Here is a 27,900-nt window from a genome sequence, read left to right on the forward strand (position 1 = left end):
GTTTATCACCATTGGTGCTGCGGTTAGTAAATCAATATAATTATGTTGACTCATTTTTGTTAGTTACATGCATTTCACATTTAAATGATTATATTTCTTGTGTATATTATTTTGTAGATTCGTTCGTTTATTACTTGCATGCGCCCAGTTATTATAGTTGACGGAGCACATTTGAAAGGTCGATACCTTGGAGTAAACTTATTAGCAGTAGCCATGGATGCTAACAATGGGATATTTCCAATAGCTTACGGGGTTGGCAAATCTGAAACCTCTGATTCATGGACATGGTTTATGGGATATCTTAGGGATTGCATAGGTCCTATTAGCAATCTGATAATCATATCCGATAGGGCAAACTCAATTGACAACGCTGTTAGAAGGTGTTTTCCAGATGCTTTTCATGGACTTTGTGGTGTTCATTTGTATAGAAATCTAAAATCAAGGTCTGCTGGTATAAAAAATCACAAATGGACATACTGGAATGCTGTAAAAGCTTATCGGGAAGTGGATTTTAATAAGCATATAAACTGTTTAAGACGTGTTTTGCCTCAGTGTGCTCAAACACTAGAAGATGTCGGGTTTGAAAGATGGTCAAGAGTACATCAACTTGGATCAAGATATGGTTTCATGACATCTAATAGTGCAGAATCAATCAACGCTCTAAGTCGTCATTCCCGGAAATTACCCATTACTATGTTAATGGAGTTTTTTCGAGCCTCTATTCAACAGTGGTACTACAAGAAATGAAACCATGCAGGTATTATTTCTTTAAATTCGTAACTTATCATATATTTTACTAAGTATTATTTATTTAAATTTACAGGAACATTGAAACATCGTGTTACACCATGGACAGAAAAAAAGATAACGAAACGTGTTGTGAAGTCAACGTCATGGAGAGTTGAACCATGTTCAAACACTTTGTTTGAAGTACTGGATAATAACTTAAATGGGCTTGTCGATCTAAATGCAAAGACGTGTAGCTGTATGAAATGGCAAACATCTGGTTATCCGTGTGGCCATGTTATAAAAGTTTCTCTTCATCTAAACCAAGATGATTCAAGCGCATACGCTATGGATTGCTACACTACAGAAGTATATCGACAGACTTATGGCGAGATTGTCTACCCTATTCCACATCCTTCTGAGTGGGACATACCAGATGACTTACAAACAGTTTTTCCACTAGCCATGGACAGAAGGCTACCTGGTCGACCAAAAAGTCACGATCGTATACCGTCTAAGGGTGAAGAGAAGAAGAGATCAATATGTAGTCGGTGCAAGGAAAGTGGTCATACAAGGTTGACATGTGGATCACCAGTGCCATCACAATCATCTTTTCCTCTACCAAAATATGGATCCTCATCAAAATCCAAAGCTCATATGGTGTCAAGAAAAAGGTAATCAAAATCGTAATCATCTTTAAAATCCCAATCATAACTGGCTTCACCTTTTGGGACTGTTAACTTAGGTGATTTTTAAATGCAAATGTTGTATTATGTAGATTTTATGTGTGAACTTTTAACATTTTCAGTTAGGCATGTATTAGTAACTTGAGTTTGAAAATTGCTATGATATGTTCAGTTGTTATCACTTATTAGGCAATCATTTGACTATCGCAACACGGAAATGACGTTCACAATCATCTTAATGTCTATCGCAACGCGGAAATGACTATCGCAATGAGAAATGAAAATCGCAATGAGAGAATCGCAATGCGAAATGAAAATTGCAATGCGAAATGAAAATCGCAACGAGAGGATCGCAATGCGAAATGAAAATCGCAACGAGGGAATCGCAAAGCGAAATGAAAATAGCAACGCGAATTTAGTTTCGCGTTACAATTTTAGTTTCGCGTTGCGATTTTCATTTCGCGTTGCGATTCTCTCGTTGCGATTTTCATTTCGCATTGCGATTGTCATTTTTGCCTTCAACATAATGCAGATTGAAATCAACAAAGTCAACCATTACATTTCAATCAATTAAACAATCACAAATAAGAATTATGTTCACATCAATTAAACAAATCAACTTTTACAAATCATCTTTTACAAATCAATTAAACAATCAAAAAATAAGCAATAATTCTTATTTCCTCATCTACTATTGAATCAACTTTTGCAGCCATACATCATTTTCACGCAGCTCACTTCTGAGAATAACCTGCAGAAACCAAACATTTGCTCAAACAACACTTTCTACACATCTAAAACCTACAAACAACAAATTATTGAATTATAGGTACTTAACCAAACATTTTCAAACCACAAGCCTATAAACTTACCAATTGTTTATGGACATTTTTATAACGCGGATGCAGGTAGGCAGCGTCTCGTATATATCGATCTAGCCATATAATGCCGAAACCACAAGCCTACTGTAGCTCTATCTCTATCGGTGGGAGGTAGATATTTTATACTTCATGTGATCAAACACTCCAACTCCAAGCATACGAGAGGACCACAATCCCCTCTGGGTCCTTTCGTTTGTTGTGGTGCGGTCTCGTCTATGCTAACTGTAATATTGAGCTTCTTTGGCTTCTTGTTTCCAGAACGAGTCTAATAATTTATCGCATCCAAGAATTTAGCCAAATGAGAGATCCATCCCTTAATAATATCTCTTAAATCATCCAATGATATGTAATTTATCATGTTGTCATATACTATTGCCTTAAGGGATGGGAGCTGAAGCTCGACGAGAAGCCAATGTTTACGTTCCAAAACAGGGATAAACACCTGCAATCATAAGTAATAATTCATTCATTTGCGCACTTATTTATGAATACCTTTAAACTCAATCTAAAATAAATACTAACCTTATCGACCTCCCACCATGCAGGATAAAGTTTAGCTTGTCCATTGCCCAACGTAAATGATTCATCTCGTTGATTCTTCAAGTGAACGACGTTAAAAGACGTCGGCATAATTGTATATCGTGTATTTCTTTTATTTTCCTTAAGTTTCCTAATTATTAGAAGACGTTACACCCACGCATCAATATGTTGTTTTACAAAAAAATACATATATTAGTAACTTACATAAATTTAAAAATAAATAATCAAATTGAAATATAAGAAAAATATAAGACTTACCCCTCCATCGAAATAGCCATTGTCTTCGACCCCTAATAATACGCCCCACCAAGACTGATCAAGCAACAAATAGATATCATCGTTGAGCTTGTATATGTCAGTGAAACACCCCTGGCTCCGCTCATGTAGATAAAAATCAACTGCGGTCTTAGCCCAAAGGGTGTTATCCAGAATTGTGTCCGGTAGTTGTCTCCTCTCCACTTCAGATACCGGTATGGTACTGGCCGGTAACTCATACGAGAGCCAACTTGAATCCATCATGTCCGGTACGTCAGAGGGTTTCTCAAGAATCCTACATATGACGCCATGTGAATCGGGCTCTTGAATGGTGGGAGGGACATCTTCAACGATGACAGTGGCCTCTTGAACGGTGGGAGGGGACTCTCGAGGAATGATAGGGGCCTCTTCAACGATAGGAGTGGACTCTTGAGGGATGACAGGAGAGTCGGGCTTCTTCTTGCGGTGTCTTCGCACTATTGGGGTGTACGGAGACTTAATAGCACATGCACGCCGTCTGATGCGTGAACTCTGTCGTGCAAGAAAAACCCGACGTAAAGCATCCACCTTATCGGTCCGCTAAATAATTAAATACAAATATCAGTAAATAAACAGACATGATATTTAAACAGTGAAAACAAAGAAAAATATGTTTCAAACTTGCATTGAATTCACCCAAGTCATTATTCTATCATAGTTCACAAAATGCATCAGATAACAAAGGCAAATATGTTTCAAACTTGCAACACTGTCAACTTAGTATTTGTCTTTGTCTATTGGTTGAAGTAATGCAATTTATTCAAGTTTCATTTTGCAGAAGAAGAATAGTTTCTGGAACTTAAAATCGCAACGTGAAAAATGACTATCGCAACGCGAAATGAAAATCGCAACGAGAGAATCGCAACGCGAAATGAAAATCGCAACGCGAAACCAAAAGACAAAACAAAAGACAAAACAGTGTTACTAAATTAGTTTCAAGAATAAACTATTTCTTCTTCTTCTGCAAATTGAAACTTGAATGGATTGTATTACTTCAACCAAAAGACAAAACAAAGACAAATACTAACTTCAGAGTATTAAAGAATACACAGTTTAGCAGAATTGGCAGCAAACGAACAAATTTACTTTCAACCAAAAGACAAAACAAAGACAAATACTAACTTCACAGTGTTAAAGAATACACAATTTAGCAGAATTGGCAGCAACCGAACAAATTTACTTTCAACCAAAAGACAAAACAAAGACAAATACTAACTTCACAGTGTTAAAGAATACACAGTTTAGCATAATTGGCAGCAACCGAATAAATTTACTTCAACCAAAAGACAAAACAAAAGACAAATACTAACTTCACAGTGTTAATAAACAGTTTAGCAGTATTGGCAGCAACCGAATAAATTTACTAAGCAATCTAAGTGAAATGGTTAATCTAAGTGAAATTATGAGTAAATTTATCATCAAGTTAAATATGGAAAATCTTAAACTTACCTCATTGCGTAGAGTATAAACCTCATTCTGCAACGATACTACCATCTCACGTAGAGCGACAACCTCACCACGTAAAGTAGACACCTCCACACGCCATGCACCATCGTTATCGCATAGAGTACCGATCTCCTCACGCAAGGCATTGACCTCATCACGTAACTTCCTTGACTCATCCCGTGGAGGTGGAGAACAGGGAGATAGAAGTCGTGGCATCTTTGCCGGTCGCCTATCATGAGGTGATGGTGGAGAAGAGGCTCGATGATGTGACAGGATAGGTGATGGCTCTCGTTGTAGAGGTGTATAGTCGGGTCGATCAGGTGATGGCTCTGGGTGAGGTGATGGCTCTCGAAGTGGAGGAAGTGGAGGCTGCTCATCATTCGTGCCATCAAGAAAACGCTGACTAGCTTGCCACCAATCAGTGGCAAGCTCAGCCTCCGTGGGTGTCAGTCTCATTAATGGAGTGTTGGCCTCCTAAAAATATAAAAACTCAAACAAAGTTAAACGTCTACTATTAATAACTTGTTTATATATGATAGTATTTGTGTTAACTTACATTATTTATTGTCGCATATGGTATTAAGTCTTCCCAATCTAACAGACGTTTCCTCTTCCAGGAAATAGCCCTAGGAATATCATTTGAGGTTTTTAATGCATATGTCCGCATGCTGGGGAAAGCCTCGAATATCCAAATATACAAACAATATAATAACAAACATTAGTAATTGTTAAATAATTAATTATAATTTTGAAAACATTATATAGAAATTCTTACCTTAAAGGCCCAAACAAAGCCTGACAAAGTATATTTCGACCCATCGCCCCGCAAACTTTTACGGTCATCAAAGGCAGACGACAACTTAGTCCAGGTAGCTTTCCATATATACGAACCCCACGGAAATAGATTCCATGCATTTAGGTCCTCTACCAATAATATTAGCTCATGAGGAATAGGTTGTCTGGCCTCTCTGCCTAAAAAGCCGGCATACAAAAGTAGTAGAAGGCATACTCGGACAACATCGACGTCATTCATCCGAGAAAACTATCTTTCTTATTAAACAATTTCTTCAGGTCGTCGACGTGTAAGTTCGGCTTCTCTATTGACTCATCAGGAAAAACCCTGGATAACCATGATGGGCGGGTGATATGACAAGTGTACCAGCCTACATCATCGTGTCCGAATCGTAGACCAGTGATTAAGCAGAACTCCTTCCACCCAAAACAAGTATACGCCGGTGGAAAATGAAACCATATCTCTTCCTCACCACGTTGTATACTGTCGGGTAGATCGCTAGTCATGGTCTGAAGCCACAAATAGGTCAAATTAGCATCTCCACCCGGATGCTGTACTCTCAGCCATGGCCCGAAATAGGTTTCCTCAAACAATTTTCTTTGTGCAGGTGAAAGCTTCGAAACAATTGTAGTGGCTAGGCTAACTTTATTCCTTAATGTCAATGAAGCCGAAAAAAATTTCTACAAAAACAATAAACATACCAAGTTAGATATACCAAAAACTACACTGTGAAGATATACCAAAAACAATAAACATAAATAGTAGTTTATTCTTGAAACTAAAATTTGCAACACTGTTTTGTCTTTTGGTTGAAATGAAAATCGCAACGAGATAATGAAAATCGCAACGCGGAAATGACTATCGCAACGACAAAATCGCAACGCGGAAATGACTATCGCAATGAGAGAATCGCAACGCGAAATGAAAATCGCAACGCGAAATGAAAATCGCAATGCGATTTTGGTTTCACGTTGCAATTATCTCGTTGCGATTTTCATTTCGCGTTGCGATTCTCTCGTTGCGATAGTCATTTCCGCGTTGCGATTTTCATTCTCAAAACTATTCTTCTTCTGCATTACTTCAACCAAAAGACAAAACAAAGACAAATACTAACTTCACAAGGTTAAATACTAAACAGTTTAGCAGTATTGGCAGCAATCGAATGAATTTAATAAGAAATCTAAGTGAAATGGTTAATCTATTATTGAAATTACCAGTAAACTTATCATCAATTTCAATATGAAAAACCTAAAATAATGCAAAAATTTCAAAATAAAAACAATTAAAAAAACTAACCCTCGGAGGTTGATTTTCCATTTCTGAATGATTGTGAGGGATTTCTGACCGTGAATGGTTGTGAGGGATTTCGCCGGCGATGGGGACGGAAATCTTTGGAGATGGGGACGGATTTAGCCGTAGAGAGTGAGAGATGGAGATGTGACTGAGTGTTGTGATTTTAGGTTTGAGGTTATGAGTTGCGATTACTGTGGACGGTTCAGTTTCCGATATATTAAGAAAAAATTCGTGTTTGGAATTTGAAAAAAAAAATACGCGTTAATACGAATTGCGCTATGTAAATCGCATTGCGATAGTCAGATTCGCATTGCGATTTACGTATTCGCATTGCGATTTTCCTAATTCGCATTGCGATTTACGTATTCGCAACGCGAATTTGGGAAATCGCAATGCGATAGTCAGAATCGCGTTGCGAATCTGGAAACTGATTTGCGATACCAGAGATCGCGTTGCGAATTATCGATCGCATTGCGATTTAGTTGGTCATTTTGGCAAATCCAAAAAAAGTTGATTAAAATCGTATATTATAAGGCATTTTTGGTCACTAAGGTTATTTTCTCTATTAAATAAAACTGGCACTTGCCAATGTCCAAGAGAAATTGGAGTTGTATATTTCAAGGACCAAGAGGAGTAGAAAATTTTGAATTTTACTCCATTTTCCTCTTAAGCCACCAAACTATAATATCAGAAGAAATTGATAAGAAAACAGCTCGATTCTCCTTATTCATTATTAGCTCTAGAGCAAAAAAGAAGAATTCACTAGCTTTCGGAACCTCCTCTGATAACTCATCAACTACTTTGATTGCTTGTTGAATGCGAAATGAGTCCACATCAAGAGTCAACCTAGATGTGGCTTGACTCATAGTGTCAGCTGAACTGCACATGTTCTATAAGCATAATTTCATCATTTTCACCATATCCAACTTGATTTAACATGTGAACATCATTCAATGGATTTTCTTCCTCGATTTCTTCTAGTGTATCATTATCACCATGCTCAATAAAATCGCTAGGCAATATACCCGAAGAAGGTGCCCATGCTTTTAAGAAGCAGCCACTATCCCTGTGAACATTTGGTCCAACTTCCCTTCTAATTCAGGATCAATGCCTGCGGTTCTGAATCTTTGAGCTTCGGGCACCACCTACATATAAATCAACAGTTTTAGTGATAAATTATTAACAACATTATAAATAAAGAAAACATAAAATTAAGAGTTATTAATGTACCCGGAGCCTACTCTCCCACCACTCTTCCGAGGCATCCACAGTTCCTTTTCTATGATTCCACTCTAGTCCAAGATCTTTTTCTTTAAGCTTTTTCCATAACTTCCATCAATATGTGTACCTTTCATCTATCTCACACACATAAATATTCACATATAGTCTCGAAAATTTTATTACAATTTTTAATCATTGTTTATTTTATAACCAGACAAACAAAAACAGAAATTTAAACCTCAAGAAGCAACAATTAAAATCCTTTCTATATCAAACTATGTAGTATGAACTAATTATAATATGATCTAATTTAAATTGATAAAAAAAACTGAAATTTTAATCTCAATTGAAAAATCTTAAACCAACAATATAATTACTTTCTTACAAACTAATGTTATTCAAGCACTGTAACACTTAAATAGACGATATAAAACGAAGCATTGAAGCAACATATTCGTAAACAAATTTCCACTGAAGTGCTGCTGAAAGCAGGCGAAGGATAAAGAAGATCAACGATATTCATTGAAGTTCAGCTTGATTGGTATCAGTAGTAATGATCCTAACTTTAGGCTTTTTGATTGAGATGAATTTAGCTGTTTTGTTTCTTAATTTAACCATGATATATAACATCAATAACTGTTTTTTTTATTTCTTGATTTTATATCTGTTTCCTTCTGTATACGACTTCTTAGTTCATGTTTTTACCTCATTTCTACAAATTTTCTGCTGTTTTCATTAATCATACTGCTCAAATAATCAATCTCAACTTCGGGAATTAGAAGCGAAAATTCATCTGTGAGCACGGCTTAGACATCAAGATTAACATTACAAGTGTGCGCAAATAAAACTATTATACATCCCAAAGAAACAGAGTTTAGACATCAAGAATCAACATCACTAACATGTGCGTAAATTGTATTCCCTGTCTTCTATATCTATTCAGTGTGCCTATATTTATAAACAGATCGTCAACCAGTTCGGATAAACCATTACAAGTGAGCAAGCATGCGGTTTACGATTTAAGAATATGTCGATCGTAAAAAAGGGTTTCTACTCGATCGTAAAAGAAAGGGTTTTTACTCGATCGTAAAAAAATGGGTTCTTACTCAAATCGTAAAAAGAAGACCTCGAATTAATCTTTCACCTTAACAAACATTCAAATAACATAGATGACAAGATAATGATAGGTTGATTTGAAGCAGAAAAAAAAATATGAAACCCATTTATGATAATATCAAGAAAACATAAAGAAAAATAAGAGAATGGATCAAAATACCTTCTTTTCAACAAAAATCCTAATTATTAGATAATTTAACTCACCACACCATTCATAATTTTAGCTGATAAAATTTATCGATTTTATCTTTTTTTTAAGGTAATTTTTTATTTCTTTCTTACATATAAATAATGAGTAAATAATTATTTAAAAATTATTTTGAAATGAATAAATTTTATTAATTAGGATCATGAATGATGTCGTAATTTTAGCTGATAAAATTTATCGATTTTATCTTTTTTAAGGTAAATTTTTATCTCTTTCTTACATATAAATAAGGAGTAAATAATTATTTAAAAGTTATTTTGAAATGAATAAATTTTATTAGTTAGAATCATGAATTATGTGAAGAACCAAATCATATAATAATTTCTACCGATTTGACAATAGAAATGCAACATATCTTTGGGTTAATAGATCCCTGTGAAAAGTAAATCTCATTTTCACTCCTCTACTGTTTTTCATTTGATTTATTTTATATTTAGCATGAACATGGGAGTTTTATTATGCGACCGATTAAGATGCAGTTAAAAAAGATAAAAACAAATAAGTGAAATTTAAAATGTTAGATTTTTTTGTAATATTTTATGTTGAACTCAACTTAAAATATTTTTTAAAAAATGATATTTTAAATTACATTTATTTTCATAACTTCTTATTTATTATGTGATAGATTAAGATGCAGTTAAAAAACAATAAAAATAAGTAAAATTTAAAATGTTACATTCTTCGTAATATTTTAAATTGAATTCAACCTAAAATATTTTGAAAAAAAAGTGATATTTTAAGATAAACTTATTTCCGTGGTTTCTTAACCTTAAAATAAGGTGCTTTTATTAGACTTTCCCACTGTCATTTAAATACTTTTATCATTTTAAACATAATATTGATATATTTTAAACATTTAGTATTATATTATACTAAAACATATCGTTAGAATTAACAATCATTTGGTCTAGTGGACTGAAACATTATATTTCTTAAGTAAAGTTAGAGGTTAAAACCTTGACGTTTGCGAATTGAGTAAACTAGATTAGGAGGGTTGCCCCACCTTTGCAGTAGTCGATCTGGATTAGTCGATCAAGAGATCAGATAACAATGATTAATTAAAAAACATAATTTGAATAAAAGAATAAATTCTATGCAAAAAATATATTTATATATAAATTTATTTAATGAAGAATCATAAGTAAAAAAATATTTATAAACAAATCTGTGTTCAATATTTAAATAATGATATTTTTTGGAATTAATCGAATTTATATATCCAAATAATGTTTTTTAATTTTAAGATTATATAAAAATATTATCATAATACATTTTTTATTTTTTTAATAAAAAACATAAATATTTATTAATTTATATTTTTAAATATTTTATACGATACTGATTCAAACTTTAATAAAGGTGGACAAAAAACATATACTATTTTGCATAACAAACTTTAATCCTACTTCCACATTACATAATCTCAGTGGTATAGTTGGGCAAAATTTATGTAGAAATCTCCGTATAATAACAATAATTATATCTTCAAAATTTACCATTGGGTTCGGAAAAACTATGAGGGGGGGGGGGTAATTAACAATGGCATGGGAGGGGATTTTTAGCTGAAATAAATTTCAGCTCATCTCGCCAACCCAGCGAAAGTATAATATCCCCATCCATCACCGTGACCAACGGAAAGGACGGCAAAGACCGCTAGCTGACGGTTATGCCACTGTATAATTAGAGAAATTGATTAACAATCTGTTTAAGGTTTCTGAATAAAATTTTCTTGCGAACAAATAACAGGGCCTCTTCACATTATTCCACAAGCATGGCCCGGTAAGCACTCTCCTCTGCAACCAAACTTTGTTACTTTATTATTTAACCCATTTTATATTATTGACCATTTTCTTTTACCTTCGGATCACTTGTGTATTGTACGCCGTCATCAATGAACTGCACAAAACAAAATTTATTATTAATGATAACAAACAAGGTGAAACTGCTTTATTTGGGACGGAATGGGTGTATATATATCGTACTGCAAGGTGTTTGAGGAACTCGAATGATATATCTTGAGCCCTAAATGATCTGGGATGCCACTTCCTTTCAGACCAATCTACGTATGTCACTGACCGATTGGCAATTCCACCCGGATCAATCATCTGAAGTATACTTGATATTTGAGTTAATTAATAGATTGGTATTATTGTATGAAATAAGAAACAAGTCTGGTGTACCAACATTAAAAAAGGTTGGTAAGTAATGCTCGTCCGCATAGCAATTGCGCCCCTCAAAATTTGGCTGCCAACAAGATGAGATGCATGTCAACAATAGGGACAAATTAGTTTATCATCATGACTTCGCAATGGAACAAACAAAATAGCTATGATGGGCAGAATACCTTGCAATAAAGCCTAAATTTTGTGTAATACAGTGTGTCAGCCATAACTATTATAGCATGCTGCCGCTTCATGGAGAACCACTGAAATTATATATGAACCAAAACCAGCTAAATGTATGAGAAACGCCAGTTTCGTGATTTATTTTTTGTTGCAGAAATCTAACACTTTTGAACCATTTATCTGCTCAGGATAATAAACTAAATATATAAATATACTAAATAGGGAAATATGACACTAGAATTACAGACTTTGCTGTAATCCAGGACTATTCTAACAGATGCCAACTAGAAAGACTGCAGTAATAGCCACACGCATCTAGGACATCAGAAAATTACTGCATAAGTTGTAACAAGATAATTATCAACCCCATTCCATCTTAGAAATAAAATACCAATCTCAATTTTTCTGGAATTGGTTAATTAGCTCAAAGCCATGTTCCTACAGTAAAAGGATTAACCTGTGAACCTTTCCTGAAAGCGGCCTTTTCAATTTCGGGCATCATACGCTCTGAATACCTCCCAGTTCCATGTGGCCCCAGATCAACAAAACTGACGAGAGAGAGAGAGATCAAAAGTGAGAAAATTAGTTTTTATGTACTATTAATAATTACAGAAAATAAATGAAAAAGGCATTTACACAAAGTTACATGACAGTATAAAATGGAGATTGAGTACTTCTTACCAATCAAGAAAGCTCATATTAGTGTGTATCAGATAGTTGTAGACATAGTCAAAGTTGTGTAGTGGTACGCAACTATTGGAGAAGATTTACAAAAGAGACATTAGATAAATACCTATCATAAGAATATTATGCATGAAATCTGATGTCTCTATTACCTATCTGACAGCAACACAAACTGCTGGTTATCAGGGTCTAAAAGTGCATTTGCCAGCAGTCTCCTGTTACAGTAGGAGGAGAAGAGCGTGGAAATGACGAAGGAATTGAGAGAAGAGGAGGTCAAGGGTTAGGGTTTGATGAGGGAGAATTGGGGATCGAAGGAAGAGAGGGATTTGAAATTGGGGATTTAGGGATTAAAGTAAAAGAAGAAGGAACGAGGTATTTACCTGATGTGGAGCAGATTAAACGCTGGAGTCAAGAGGGAGTTGGATCGTCTGAGTTGCAGTCCAGCAAGAGAGGAATGAGCCCAAGTTTGATGGCCCAGGACCTGATGAGAGAAGAGAATATTAATTAGTTATAGCTATTATATAGTACTGACAGCTGGCACATTTTAGATTACAATTATAGCCCTGTAACTAAATAAAACAATGGCTGGAAAGAGGAATTTCTCAAGTAATGAAGGACGTATCTCTTTTCTGTAATCTCTCAATTCTAATTTCTTCTTCTTACATCCTTTCTAATTCTCTAAACTATAACAATTGGTAATCAGAGCTACGATTCTGGCAAAACAGTTTTGAGGGCATGCCAAAGAAGAACCAAGCCATGACAGAATCGGATTTAGCTGGGATTCAGAAACAGATTGCAGACCTTGCTGCTTTGGTGAAACAAGGTCAAGATGCGACCAATCCACCTAAGTGGTGGGAGACTCAAGAAAACAGGATTACGGCATTGGAGGCAAGGATGGCCACGAATCATGGCTATGTGGAAGATATACTGAAGATATTAACGGGCAGAAATGGTGAACAAGAGCAAGCTGCAGGGGATCAGGTATACACTCCTAACAGCTCTAAAAATGGGGAGAAAAATCCTGTTTTGGTGACTGTAGTTAAGGATAAATCCAGATTCTCTTATAAAACTGATGAACCTGGGATTTTGAAGGATAAACCTTATGTTTGTTTAGCCCCTAAGAACAGTTCTAGACTTGAGAACCAAATGGGTGAAAACAGTAATAATAGACCTGTCATGCTGGGATTGGAAACTAAAAACAAGGGAGCAGGGGGTTCATTTAACAGCTCAGGGACTATGTGGCATAGACCCAAAATAGAGTTGCCATTTTTTTGAGGGGGTAAATCCTAGGGGGTGGTTGCAGAAGTGTCTCAAGTATTTTTCCTTATGCAATGTTTCTGTAGATCAAAGGGTAGAAGTGGCTACTATGTATCTCACTGGAAAAGCAGAAATTTGGTTTGATGGGTATATCATGCAAAAGCACCATGTTACTTGGCATGAATTTGAGGCAGATCTCTGTCACAGATTCAGTGACAGAAATTTTTCTGATATTGTTGAGGAATTCACTAAATTGACTCAGAAAGGGTCTGTGGAGGAATATCAAGAGAAATTTGAGGAGTTACAACCCCATATGTTGTTGCAGAATCCTACTTTAACTGAGGAGTTTTTTGTGTCACTTTTTATTAGTGGACTCAGGGATGATATTAAGCATAGGGTCAAAGCTTTGGATCCTAGGAATTTATTTGAAGCATGTAAGCAAGCTAAGCTCTATGAATTGTCTGTGGAGTTTGAGAACAGAAGGTTAAGGCCTTCTTTTAAATCCCCACCCTACCCAAACCCCATTACTGTTTCTAAATCAGTTTCATTGCCAGTAAATACAAAACCTACAGCAGTGCCAAACTCTAAACAGAATCTTATTGAGTACAGAAGACAAAACAACCTTTGTTTTAAGTGTGGAGACAAATTTCAGCCAGGCCATCAATGTAAAACAAGAAATCTCAATATGATGATTGAAGAGGAAAATCCTATTCCTACAGAATCTGTTCCTATTGATTCAGACCAGCAGTTACTACAAGAAGAGGAAAACTTAGAGATATCTATGAATGCTATTACGGGGTGTATTAGTCATAATACTTTGAGGATTCAAGGAACAATACAAGGCAAACCTTTGAATATTTTGATTGACAGTGGAAGTACACATAGCTTTTTGACACCAGAATGGGCTGATGCTGGATTTCAGGTTCTAACTCCCTATCCTTTAGCTATAACAGTAGCTAATGGCCAACAACTCTATAGTTCAGCTAGATGCAACAACGTGGAGTGGCAGATGCAAGGGCACTCTTTTATACATGACTTTAGACTCCTTAAATTGGGAGGCAGTGATATGGTTTTAGGGGTTGATTAGATGAAGTTATTTAGTCCAATTCTGATGGACTTCAATCAAATGACAATGAGTTTTCAGCATCAAGGTGAAAATATTGTTATACAGGGACAACAACCTTCACTGCTGTTACAGCAGATTTCAGGTGCTACTTTATTAAAAATGACAGCATCTGAGGCAGCTATTTTGGGGCATGTGGTTTTGTTGAGTATGACTGAAATTCCTAAGTCAGTTCCTGCAGCTCTCAAACCTCTTTTAAAGAGGTATAGCTCTGTTTTTGATGAGCCTAACGGATTACCTCCTACAAGGACTCATGATCATGCTATTTTACTCAAATCTGGTTCTAGTCCTGTTAATTTGAGGCCCTACAGATTTCCTCATAACCAGAAGACTGAAGTGGAAAGACAGATTGCTACAATGTTATCATCTTCCATTATTCAACCTAGCAAGAGTCCCTTTGCTTCTCCATGCCTATTGATAAAGAAAAAAGATGGGACTTGGAGGTTTTGTATTGATTACAGACAATTAAACAATCTGACAGTCAAGGACAAGTTTCCTATTCCGGTGGTGGAGGACTTATTAGATGAATTATATGGAGCAGTTTATTTTTCTAAGATTGACTTAAGGTCAGGCTATTGGCAAATCAGAATTAAAGAGGAGGATATTTACAAAACAACATTCAGAACTCATCAAGGGCATTATGAATTCAAGGTAATGCCATTTGGTCTTACTAATGCTCCTGCTACATTTCAAGCACTAATGAATGATTTGTTTAAATCATTTCTTAGAAAATTTGTTTTGGTGTTCTTTGATGATATATTGGTCTACAGTAATTCTATGGCAGAACATATTACTCATTTGCAATTAGTTTTGGAGATTTTGAAAGTCAATCAACTATTTGCAAAAATGTCCAAGTGTTTTTTTGGACAGACCCAAGTGGAATACTTGGGACATATTATTTCTGCAGCAGGAGTAGCAACAGATCCTAGTAAGATAGAAGCTATGAGGAATTGGCCTATTCCTAAATCCTTAAAGTCTTTGCGTGGATTTTTGGGTTTAACTGGTTATTACAGGAGGTTTATTAAAGACTATGGGTCCATTAGTAAGCCTTTGACTCAACTTCTTACTAAGGATAATTTTCAGTGGACTACTGCAGCTTTGAATGCTTTTGAATTGTTAAAACAAGCTATGTGTGTGGCTCCAGTTTTGGCTTTACCTGATTTCAGTAAAAGTTTCTGTTTGGAAACAGATGCTAGCTCAGGAGGAATTGGGGATGTGTTATCTCAAGAGGGCAGACCTATTGCTTATCTTAGTAAGGCCCTAAGTCCTAGACATGTTGCCCTCTCTATCTATGAAAGGGAGTATCTTGCTATTTTACTAGCAGTTTCTAAGTGGAGGCATTACTTAGAAAGTAAGCCTTTTATTATTAAAACTGATCATGAGCCACTGAAGTACTTATTGGAGCAGAAACTGACCACTACAATTCAAAAGAAAGGGTTGACTAAATTATTGGGGTTGGACTATACTATTCACTACAGAAGGGGTAAATCTAATACTGTTACAGATGCTTTATTAAGGCAATGGGAAGATACTGGTAACTGTTTGGCCATGGGAATCACTTTGCTTATTCCTAGTTGGGTACATGAAGTTGAAACTAGCTATAAGGATGACAGTTTGGCTGCTTATTGGATCAGATTATTATCTGTAACACCTACTACTGCTCCTAATTGGTCATTTTCAAAAGGGATCCTAAGATTTAGAGGCAAAGTTTACATTGGATCTAATGGGTCTCTTAGGCTCCAAATTCTTCAAGTTTTACATGATTCTCCTCATGGAGGTCACTCTGGGACTCAAGCTACATATCAAAGGATTAGATCCTATTTTTATTGGCCTAGGCTGAAGGCAATAGTGGTCAATTATATAAGATGCTGTACAATTTGTCAGCAAACTAAAGTTGAGCATATATCTAAACCAGGACTGCTACAGCCCCTTCATATTCCTCACCAAGCTTGGGAGGTGGTTACTATGGATTTTATTGATGGCTTACCTACTTCTTTGAGAAAGAACTGTATATTGGTTGTGGTGGATAAATTCACAAAATACAGTCATTTTATGGCATTGTCTCATCCCTATACTGTAGTGGAGGTGGCTAAACTCTATCTTGATAATGTTTACAAGTTACATGGTCAACCTAAATTAGCTATTTCAGATAGAGATAAGACATTCACTAGTCTCTTTTGGAGAGAACTAATGAAGCAGCTTGGAACTACTACATTGTTCAGCACAGCTTACCATCCTGAGACTGATGGTTAGACAGAAAGGGTCAATCAATGTTTGGAGCAATATTTAAGGGGTTTATGTTTTTTTCAACCTAAGCAATGGGCTAAGTGGTTGCCTCATGCAGAGTGGTGGTATAATACTACCTACCACACTGCCCTAAAAATAACACCTTTTCAGGCATTGTATGGTTACAAGCCTCCTACTATGGTGTGGCAGACAGATTCACATGTACAGTCAGTTCATGATTTAATGAGAAGCAGAGAAGACATTAGACAGTTAGTAAAGCTACAATTGGAGAATGCTAGCAACAGGATGAAACAAAAAGCAGACAAAAACAGGACAGAAAGGGTTTTTACAGTCGGAGAGACAGTTTACCTGAAGTTGCAACCATATCGACAGACTTCCTTGGCCCTGCGAAAAAATTTAAAGTTGGCAGCGAAATTTTATGGCCCTTACAAAATTATTGAAAAAATTGGAGAAGTTGCGTATAGATTGGAATTACCTGAATCATCACGTCTACATCCAGTTTTTCATGTCAGTCTGTTAAAAAAACACATCGGGCCCTCAGCAGTCTCTTCAACGACTCCTCCTGCAATGGACGAAGAAGGACAGATTAGAATCGAACCTTATAAAGTGATGGGCAAAAGGATTATCAACAGACAAAACAAACATGTTACACAGTTGTTGGTGCGATGGACGAACCTTGATGAGACCAATGATACATGGGAAGATTATACTGTTTTGCGAGGGCAATTTCCAGGCTTTGATCCTTGAGGTCAAGGATCGATTCCAGCGGCGGGTATTGTTACAGTAGGAGGAGAAGAGCGTGGAAATGACGAAGGAATTGAGAGAAGAGGAGGTCAAGGGTTAGGGTTTGATGAGGGAGAATTGGGGATCGAAGGAAGAGAGGGATTTGAAATTGGGGATTTAGGGATTAAAGTAAAAGAAGAAGGAACGAGGTATTTACTTGATGTGGAGCAGATTAAACGCTGGAGTCAAGAGGGAGTTGGATCGTCTGAGTTGCAGTCCAGCAAGAGAGGAATGAGCCCAAGTTTGATGGCCCAGGACCTGATGAGAGAAGAGAATATTAATTAGTTATAGCTGTTATATAGTACTGACAGCTGGCACATTTTAGATTACAATTATAGCCCTGTAACTAAATAAAACAATGGCTGGAAAGAGGAATTTCTCAAGTAATGAAGGACGTATCTCTTTTCTGTAATCTCTCAATTCTAATTTCTTCTTCTTACATCCTTTCTAATTCTCTAAACTATAACATCTCCTTTCAGCATCAATCATGGAAATTTTCCCCCAAGCCACCTGCATTTGATAGCTACTTCTTAGGAGGCATTACGTGGTCACATTCAAGCAGACGTGATATCAATGGTGAAAAAAAGAAAGATATAATTCATCGAAGGAAACAAAAGGGGTCATCATCAAAATCAAAATTGCATGTGCACGCCCATCCTTAAAGCTTCTTTTTCCCTTCTTTGCTCGAGAACCTTTTCAAGGCTTAAGTCCACCTACACTGTCACTGCGAATGTCTCGACCAATAAAATAGTCGCTATAGTGTACTGGTTTTTCTCTGGAAGCATGTACATAAACAGAGAACCTGCCCTCGTGGCCCTGTAACAAATGATTAAACTATGTTATTTGTGATAAAATTTGAAATTTCTAGAGAAATGGATTATACCATCTTTTGAGAAAGATACGAATTTGCAATTGTAACAGTCAATTTTTTTGAAGGTCATGGAGATCAAAACTTTCTATCAAGAATTCGTAATTTCAAACTTTTTCCCAACAATTTAATCTGAAAACAAGCTATTAAAGTGTGCATCAGCCCCCAGAAAAGTTATTTATAAACATCTCATTTTCGTTTAATCTGTTTCCTTCTGGAAACATTTAGAAGGAAAGACAGAAATTGTAGGTCAGCTAACATATTTAAAAAGTCTAAAAATTAGACTTGAAAACTACTGTTCAACCGGCATCTATAGCTCACTTCAAAACAGATACTAGTCAATGAATCAATGATCACAACAAAACATCTAAGCAACCACATATAATTTAGCAGAAGTAATGGAACTACTTGCAAAACAAAAGTTGCATAACTGATGCAAAATCAAGCAAAAGGAATTGATGACAAAGGAACAAAGTCTTACACGAAAGAACTTATCCCACAGTGGCTCGAAAGGTAGTGTCCCTGGAGTCAAATACAGGAAAGCAATTTTTAAATTCTTTGATTGCGTTGGAGGTGAGTTGAGGATCTCCCTAATTACAACCTGAGACCTTGTCTCTTCATCACTTAATTCCCTAGAACGAAATGATGGCTGGTAGTACAAAGAACAATCTCCAGATGAAAAGATATAGCAGGCTGTTGAACTTGATAGAGGGAAGAGATAGGCACTAGTCAATAACATGATCACAAAAGTTACCAATATAATAATCGACAGTGGCCTCTTCAGATTCGATCGCTTTTTTAAACCAGACCTGACAAGCATATCTTTTACACTTTGCTGCCATGCACGCAACATGTCAGAATCTGAAAGTACCACTCGGTTAACTTATCTCACCATGTTCCCTGTTGAGTGCAAGGACCATTACTATATTCTGATCCGGTTATTGGACTCGGACCCTATAATCTAAAAATAGGAAATAAAATGAGCATCAAAGCCATGGATACAGGCATTGTAACAAGCCTTACAAAGAAGAGGACGATACTTGAAAATTCATGATAACCACCAGAAATATCGAAAACATTGTTGAAAAGATTAATAGAATTTCAGCTGGTGAAATATACTTCCAATAATCAACGATACGGCTACAGGGATTGTACGAAGGGCCCAAACACAGAAGATTTAAATCAACATTATAACCGAGAATCGAAATATCAATGTTAGGCTTTAGAAGCTTACATGTGATGCATTGAATCCTACAAGCATTGTTTATCAGCAGATTTTTGAAAAACCAATTCTACCTAAAACTAAAAGGCTGATAGTAATATTAGAAATGAAAAGAATTGGGTCCAATAAGAAATTCAGATTTGCACTCGCGATTGAAATGCGACTTCAATCAATACTCAGATGGAGAATTTTTTTATTATTTAAAACGAAAATAGAAATCATGAAGAAAAATAATAAAGCAATGATATGGCAGCCAGATGAAGAATGAAATCAACGAAGGAAGAGTACCTGCCTGGCTCTGGCTGCACCTGGAAATTGTATTTTGGAATTTGGAAAATGCATAGAGAACGGATCAGCGGGTGAAAGGAGATATCCAGTAGCAGCTAGCAAACGCCAATTGCCAAATAGCTATGTGTTCTTAACAGTATTTGTGGAGAGAGCCGGTTTCTTTTATTTTGTTTGTTCAATGTATTTTATTTAGTGTAAAGATCTAAGTGTAGCGTAACGCCAGTGCATGTACGTCTGTGTATGAACATGTAAATATGCACGTTTACATTTGGATTGTCTGTTTCTCTATTAATTAAGGTAATGGCCTGTTTTGCTATTATCAACCCGAAACTCTAGCTTCCACCTCCTTTGTCCGTTCAACTTCTCTTTGAGAATCATTCAAACCTTGGATTTCCCATTTTCCATCTCTCTTGGATCAACCTATTCTCATTTTCCAGTTTTACCCTTTACGTTTTACCTACATAATATTATTATATCATATAATGATGAGACGTCATAAATTTTTGGATTTGGTATAAATAATATAGTGATGGCATTAATATTATTATAGAATGTACGGATATGTATATTGTAGATGCTCGTTTTTGTCCGGGGCTAAGTTAGAACAGATCCGAAGCAATGATGGGCTTAAAGAAGAACCCAAACCATTTGGAGGCCAAATCCAATGATCCTCAGCAAAAACATATTCCAGTCCACGTGAAGGTTGGAAAACAAAAATGGTTAGAAGGAGTTAACAAGGGGAAAAAGGAAGTTAACAAGTTAGGAGCCATTTTGGTAGTGGAGAGGAACACAACTGGGGAATTAAAAACTGAAAAGGGTCAGTTTTAGGGGGAGATGATTTTTTTATTGTTTTTTTTACTCAACGGGGGAATGAGAAAACAGAGGTAGAATATTTCTTCACCCCAGATTCAAAGATCAAACGGTGTGTGTAAAAGGGATTCATGTAATTTATCCTTTTGATAGCAATACAAACAGAGGAGATTTCAGAGCAGTTTTTTTTATTAGCAACACAGTTTTTAACAATAGAAAGCAGTAAAAAAAAGAAAGAAAGAGCAGTACATAACCAAAAAAGCAAGCAACAATCATTTCAGTATAGAAGAATCAAGATGTTCACCTTGCTTGGTTCGGGTTCCAGCCAAATTTGAAGTCATCAGAGTACCTTGGTTCGCCACCGGTGATAAAGGACTATCCCTCAATTCAAAAGCAATAGAAAACAGAGGGGTTCATCAGCAGCAGAAAACAAAGGTAACAAAGGCTCTTCCCATAATTTCTACATTTCTCAAAAATAAGGAAAATATAAGATAAACAAAATCAAAATCAAGTTACAAGGTAGTTTCTAAATCTGATTTTAGGGAATTTTTGTTTCTTTTTGTTTCTGTTTTTCATTCGAATTAAAAAAATAATAAAAAAGGATTTGGGTTTTCTTTTTAACATCTTTAATATTCATCCTTCTGTTTTGGTGAAGAAAGCAATAGGAATGGGTTAGAGTTTGTTTACCTTTAGTGAAGAGGTTTCGCAATCGGGGTCCATCGTAAGGAGCGGGGAAGTCGTCGCCAGAGTGAAGTCGGTCGGGCTAGGAAGTCAAGCAGTCGGTGTCCTTTGGTTGTTTAGGTTTTGCATGTTAGATTTAGAGTTTGCTTTAGGGAGTTTAAAGCAAAAAGAAAGGGTTGTAGTAGAACTGACCACTATTGACGGGGGTTGGAGAGAAGAACGATGCACACGTAGGGCATTTGGGGGTTTCGGTCGAAGGAAACAAGAGAGGGTATGATAGGAGTTTTTCATTTGGGTTCCATTTAGGTGTACATAGGCTTCCAACGGCCATTCGGAGCAGGAGTGATATCGATTTAAGGGGGTGAGATTCTCTTCTTTTTCCTGAGAGAGCGGCGCTGCGCGAGAGAGAAGAGAGTTGAGAGTGAGAGAGATAACGGCTGGGGAAAGAATAAAATAGGTTTAGTTTTTTTAAACTTAAATAACATATGTATGTTCTTATCAAAACGGCGTCGTGTAGGTGTTTAAGGTTCCCTTTTGCGCAGGGGTTATTCACCATTTGGGTCACACAAAGTTTTCATGGTAATTCATTTTGGTCCTTGAATTGATGTTTTCGTATTTCTATTTTTACCTCCATATTTTGAGCGCATTCTATTAAGTCCTAACTGGTAATGTATTTAGTTTCTGTTTGTTTATGCTTTTGACTTGTACTTTTACGCATGTTATATTTTAGTCCCAGAATAAAATCTTTTCTGTTTTTAATTTAGTTATTAATTGTTGCGTGCATTTAATTTTAGTCACTAAATCAAAGTTTCCAAGATTATAATTTGATCTTTATATTTGTAATCGTTTCCTTTTTAGTCATTAGTTTATGTTATTTTTTTGCTTGTTTATGCATTTGGCACGTAATTTTGGTTAATTGGTGTTCTATCCTTTAAATCTAATCTGTTGTGTTTTAATTTGGTCTTTGTATTGCAGGTTTATTTAATTTTAGGCACAAATGTTGATTATTTTGTTTTTGTCATTTAGACATTAGAGTTCTATATTTTTGCATGTTTCTTTTATGTCCTAAAGGTTGATTTATTTCTTCATACATTTGACCATTTAATATATACATGTACACTTTAATTCTTACTTTGTTTGTATTTAAAAATAGTAAAATTTTGTTTAATATGGTTTAGTCCTTAAATATAGTTATCTCGTGAAATTTGTATTTTGGAGTTAATATGTTTTTTTTTCAAGTCACTTTCGTACATTACATATTAATACATATATATATATATATATATAAATTATAATTTGTGGTATTTAAATATTTTGGCATGACATCCACTTTTTGCATAATTTACATGATAGCCTCACGTGCATAACTCGACCTATTACATAATCGAACTAAGGGTAATACCCTTTTAATTTAAAATTGTTTTAAGTGCGCAGTCATAACTGATTTGAGGTCTGCTTTTAATGATTTTAAAATAAAAGTGTATCCCGAAAATGAAACCAAAAAATTGATTCGTCACCTAAAATTTAGGAACGAGAGAAAAGGAAATGTTCGTTTATTTAAATATATCGAGAAAAGATTGTTATATCTTTAAGATATGGTCTCGATATTTGTAAATAATCGAACATTCTTTATCTTTCTAAAACGACTTGGTAATTTTAATTTAATTTGTTTGAGTGCTTTTGAATGTTTTTAAATTTACATCATTGTTTTATGGGATCAAAAATCAAATAAAGTTCGAATTTGTAAAGTTCAATGCAAAGACATTAATTAATCGATTAGGTACCGTTTTATGGCGTTGTGGGGGTGCTAATCCTTCCTTACACGTAACCGACTCCCGAACTCGGATTTTGATAATGCAGACCTTAACTTGTTGTTTTAATTAAAATTAATTTTTATTTAAAATAACAAATATTTTTGGGTGCCCAATCACACCCTAATCAAAGATTGGTGGCGACTCTTTGAACCGTATTTTTTCGATCGTAAAGAAAATCTAGAATTTTCGAAACGAGAGTTTTTTTTAAAAAAGCGCATTTGTTTTTTTTTAAAAATCGATTGAACGAGATAAATTAATGTGGTTTTCAAAATCTCACCTTTTCACCTTTTAAAAAAAATCGTTTCGACAGCTTGGCGACTCCGCTGGGGACTTTTTTTTAGAGAGTCAGGCCGATAGTCGATTAATTAATTGTCTTTGCAATTGAAAATTACAAATTCGTTTTAATTTGGTTTTTGATCCCTTGTTTGGTTTTTAATAAGTTTTGTTTGTATTTTGATTTTTTTAATTTAATTCGATTAACAATTAAATAGTTGTACTAATTTGTTTGGTAATGATTTCAGATTAATTGTATGAATTTAGGAAATTTTGAGTGTTTTTATTGTGCTTTTTCGCTTTTCCTCACACACTGCACAGTTACATTTTCATGACATGAGCTAAAACCCTGCTCCGTCCTAATTAAGTAGGAGTGAGAGACGATGCCCTTGTGTGGTTTTCACCTCCGCATGGGATAATGGATCGTTCATGGAGCTCACGCCTTATGGTCCTCGTGATGGTAATCACCTCCGCATGGACATAAGGAGGTGTGTTCCCTCGAAATTGAACTCGATCCCCTAAAGCCTGTGATGGGCCAGGATTAAGGGTTCGGCAGCCCAAGGGGGCACCGACAAGGACAATTCGAGAACCTATTACTTTAGAACCTAACCCGGCATATAGTGAACGTAGAGCCTGAACTTATGTTGAACCAAACCCGAACCTTAAGAATCACGTGAGGAGGGTACACAAGGAAAAGCTTTTTTTGAGTTATTTATTTTCGTTTTTCGAATAAATGCATGCGAACTAGATATCATGCGGTTAGGTTTATTTTTTGAATAAGCATGCGAATTAGATATCATGCGGTTAGGATTTATTTTTGTGAATAACAAAGCATGGGGGTAGATATCATGTTGGGTAGGATCTGATAAAGCATGATTGGGTAGCCAGCGCCCAGCATGTGAGTAGGATTCTTGAATAAATTATTATCCCAATTTAATTGCTTTATGTTTACTAACTGATCTTTTGTTGTCTTTGCTTTATTTCTTTTCTATTTTGCATTGCAATGTCCATTACATGGTGTTGATTTGGGATTGATGTCCATATAGAAGGCCAGTAATATGGAACGAACGATTCAGAAAGAGGTTGAGGACAATGCCAATGTTCTGAGGTGGTCGGAACAGTCCTAATTGACCAATGGGGACAGCGTGATGCCTGGATACGTGTCGGAGTTATTTGGTTATACTCACATCAACGTGCGTCAGAATGATCTAAGTGAGCTAAAGGAGATATGGGGAAGATGGACAGTAGCCGATAAGGAGATGTTTTATTAGTTGTACGACGATATTCCTTATCTTCTAGATGTTCCTATTGACCGAAATCTATTTAGAGCATTGGCACAGTTCTGGAACCTGGCTTATAGCTGTTTCACATTTGGTTGAGTGGATCTGACACCAACAATAGAGGAGTATCAAGCTTTGGTCCGTTGTCTGAGGTCCCAGATAGATAGAATATATACCAAGCTGCTAGTCACTCCTTCGTTTAAGAAGAAATTACTATTAATGACCGGAATGAGTGAAGATTGGGTAGTCAGAAACATTAAGAAGAAGGGAGACAGTGAGTGCATCTCTTGGGCTGCTTTGAAAGAAGTAATTGCTCATCACCCTGATAGGAGAAAGAAACTTGACTTGTTTGCTTTAGGGATTTATGGGCTCGTTATTTTTCCAAAAGTGCTAGGATATGTAGACGTATCAGTCGTTGACCTGTTTGAAAGATTAGACAAGCGTGGATCCTGTTCCAGCTATTCTAGCTGAGACGTTCCGGTCTTTGAGTTCTTGTAGGCGTGAGGGAGAATGACGCTTTATAGGATGTGCGCCTTTGCTGCTAGTGTGGATTCTGAGTCATTTCAAACATGTTGAAAGAGCACCAGGACGAGTGTTTCTAGAGGGGTTTTCACCTTTGAAGGATTTTCTTTCTAAAGAATGACATGGGGGCTTCACCGAAGAAAAATGGATGGTTATCTTCAAGGATATCAAAGACGGTGATATTTTGTGGCGAGCTTCGTGGAATGTCTCTTCGACTATACTTTACCGATGTGGAGAGCGAGATTGGGTTCCTTTACCAGGTATATAGGGTTCTGTTGGGTATGCACCGCTACTAGTTTCCAGACAGTATGGGTCAAGGCAGTTCATTCCAACCACATGGGACTTGGTAGGGTCGGATTTTGCATTCAAAGGAGATCAGTATAAGGGTAAAGTTAAAGGGGTTGCTGAGGCCTGGAAGCAAACTCGTCGTGTGAATCTGTTCACTTATGATCACGAGTTATCTCAAGAGTACGAGCAGTAGAGAAGCGGTCGAGTAAATGACAACATCCCGATAGTGAATCCTGAAAATATTCAGTCGGTGGAGGAACAGTTGAGAGTGGTGTCATCTCCATTAGAGTTAGCTAAGCGCGATTTCGAAGCAGAATGGAGACAATGAAGAATGACTTTGCAGAAGCTGGAAGATGAAGTGTATCAAAAGGGATTGGAGATTGACATTCAGAAGAGTAGAGCAGATCGAATTGAAAAAGTGGAGAAACAACTTCGGTTAGACTTTGACGATCTTCGGTCTTATCAGCCAATGGTAAAAGCTCAGACAGGTTCTAGCTCGAGTAAGTCATCTGTCGAACAGAGGCAAGAGGTGGCGAGCCTCAAAAGAGTAGCCGAAGAGAGTCAAGAAGAGCTCAAGCAAAGCAGGCACCAAGTGAAGATTTTATCGAAAGAAAAGGATTCTTTAGAGCAGCGGTTACAAGAGAGTAAAGCCCATAATGAGAAGTTGAAGGAGAAAATTTCAAATTTAGAGACTGCATTATGACGATACCGAAGCAGGGAAAGTAGCTCAAGCCATGGGAAAGTTGAAAGTCTGAAAAAACAAGTGATTGAGCTTGAAGCCATGGTTCAAGATTTTCAGAGGCAAGCAAGTGAGCTATCGATAGTTCCTTATGAGGGGGATATACAATGGCGTTTTCGATGGGAGCAAGCTCAGGCGAAAGTTAAGCAAAGAGAAGATCTTATTGCTTGTTACCTAGGACACGCACGGAGAATAGCTCAATATTTGGTCATTTTATCCGAGGAAGCTGCTGATGTGACTGAAGAACTGGATCCCGAGGCTGAAGAAAACCAGAAGATCGTGGAGTTGCTAGCACATGTATAGCAAATAGGATAGATGGTGCAGATTTATTTGTGATATGTTTCAACTTTGTAATTGAACGTCATTCTAATATAAAGAGTTGTTCTAATGAGTCGTTCCAGGATCAACACCCTGCATTTTGCATATGCATTTTTAATACATTTAAATTTTTGCATCGCATTTTATTCATTCATAATCATATATTTCATATTCATTAATAAATATCAGCGATAACAAAATGACTCTGTGACAGAGTAATACTGGAAAATCCCAAGCATACCTACAGAACCAGGAAGAAAGTTATGGAGGACAAACTTGCCCAAATTGAGAAGGCTCAGTTGGAGTTACAAGATAATATCAAGAAAATGCAAGAAGATATGATGAATGCCCAAAAGGAGATGTTTGCCAAGTTTACGAGTATGTTGGAAGGAAGAAATCTGGAACATGGGAAGGGCCCTATGCCAGAAGGTATAATTGAGGACCCACTTCATCCTCCAGGGTTAACCCCTGAACAATCTCAGAACGTTCAAGTGACCCCTGCACATGTCGGGAAGGTGCACATTAATCCAGTCGGTGCTTCTGTTAACGTACAACCTGGATCTAGTTCATATCAGGAAGAACATCAATATCATCAAGTTCTAGACCTTGATGAAAAAGCCAAGAATGACCAAAATAATCCGTTAGAAGAGAAATGGAAGCAGTTAGAAAGAGAGGTCAGAGCCATGAAGGAAGATACCAGTGTCTATGGATTTGACGCAAAGGAGTTAAGTCTAGTTCCTGATCTGGTCTTGCCTCCAAAGTTCAAGGTTCCTGACTTTGAGAAATTTGATGGTACCAGGTGCCCCTCTACGCATATCACGATGTTTTGTAGGAAGATGACCGGATACATAGGGGACGATCAATTGTTGATACACTGCTTTCAGGAAAGTTTAACTGGCTCGGCAATCCGGTGGTATAACCAGCTGAGTAGAGCTAATATTAAATCATGGAAAGACCTAGCTAAGTCCTTTCTTGAGCAATACAAACATGTGAAAGATGTTAGGCCCAACAGGATGATGTTGCAAGGAATGGAAAAGAAGTCTAACGAGAGTTTTAGACAATATGCTCAAAGATGGCTAGATGTAGCGGTGCAAGTCCACCCGCCATTAGAAGAGGAGGAAACAAATATGCTTTTTGTCAACACCTTAAAGGCT

The 27,900-nt window shown here is 36.3% G+C and overlaps 1 protein-coding gene across 1 annotated transcript; it reads right to left on the reverse strand.

Moving 5' to 3' along the window:
- Positions 1–11,122: 11,122 nt before the first annotated feature.
- Positions 11,123–20,098, reverse strand: LOC120210246 (glycosyltransferase BC10-like). The gene is made up of 11 exons (XM_039209014.1): positions 20,022–20,098; positions 18,993–19,472; positions 18,361–18,459; positions 18,118–18,153; positions 12,386–12,450; positions 12,231–12,302; positions 12,007–12,097; positions 11,549–11,629; positions 11,389–11,448; positions 11,187–11,309; positions 11,123–11,146 (listed from the first exon to the last, which is right to left on the reverse strand). Exons 2-11 carry the CDS (start codon positions 19,362–19,364, stop codon positions 11,123–11,125), a joined length of 1,023 nt encoding a protein of 340 aa, XP_039064945.1. The 5' UTR covers positions 19,365–19,472; positions 20,022–20,098.
- Between the last annotated feature and the right edge of the window lie 7,802 nt (positions 20,099–27,900).

This window comes from Hibiscus syriacus, unplaced genomic scaffold, assembly GCF_006381635.1.
Source record: "Hibiscus syriacus cultivar Baekdansim isolate YM2019G1 unplaced genomic scaffold, ASM638163v2 tig00000715_pilon, whole genome shotgun sequence".
Classification (NCBI taxonomy): domain Eukaryota; kingdom Viridiplantae; phylum Streptophyta; class Magnoliopsida; order Malvales; family Malvaceae; genus Hibiscus; species Hibiscus syriacus.

Excerpts from the sequence above, each read along its gene's own strand:
- LOC120210246 (XM_039209014.1), bottom strand. The coding sequence starts at position 19,364 with ATGTTGCGTGCATGGCAGCAAAGTGTAAAAGATATGCTTGTCAGGTCT. Across the intron at positions 18,154-18,360 it reads GAGACATTCGCAGTGACAGT|GTGGCTTGGGGGAAAATTTC; the intron begins GTAGGTGGACTT and ends TATCAAATGCAG. Across the intron at positions 11,147-11,186 it reads AGTTCCTCAAACACCTTGCA|TTTCACCTTGTTTGTTATCA; the intron begins GTACGATATATA and ends CAAATAAAGCAG.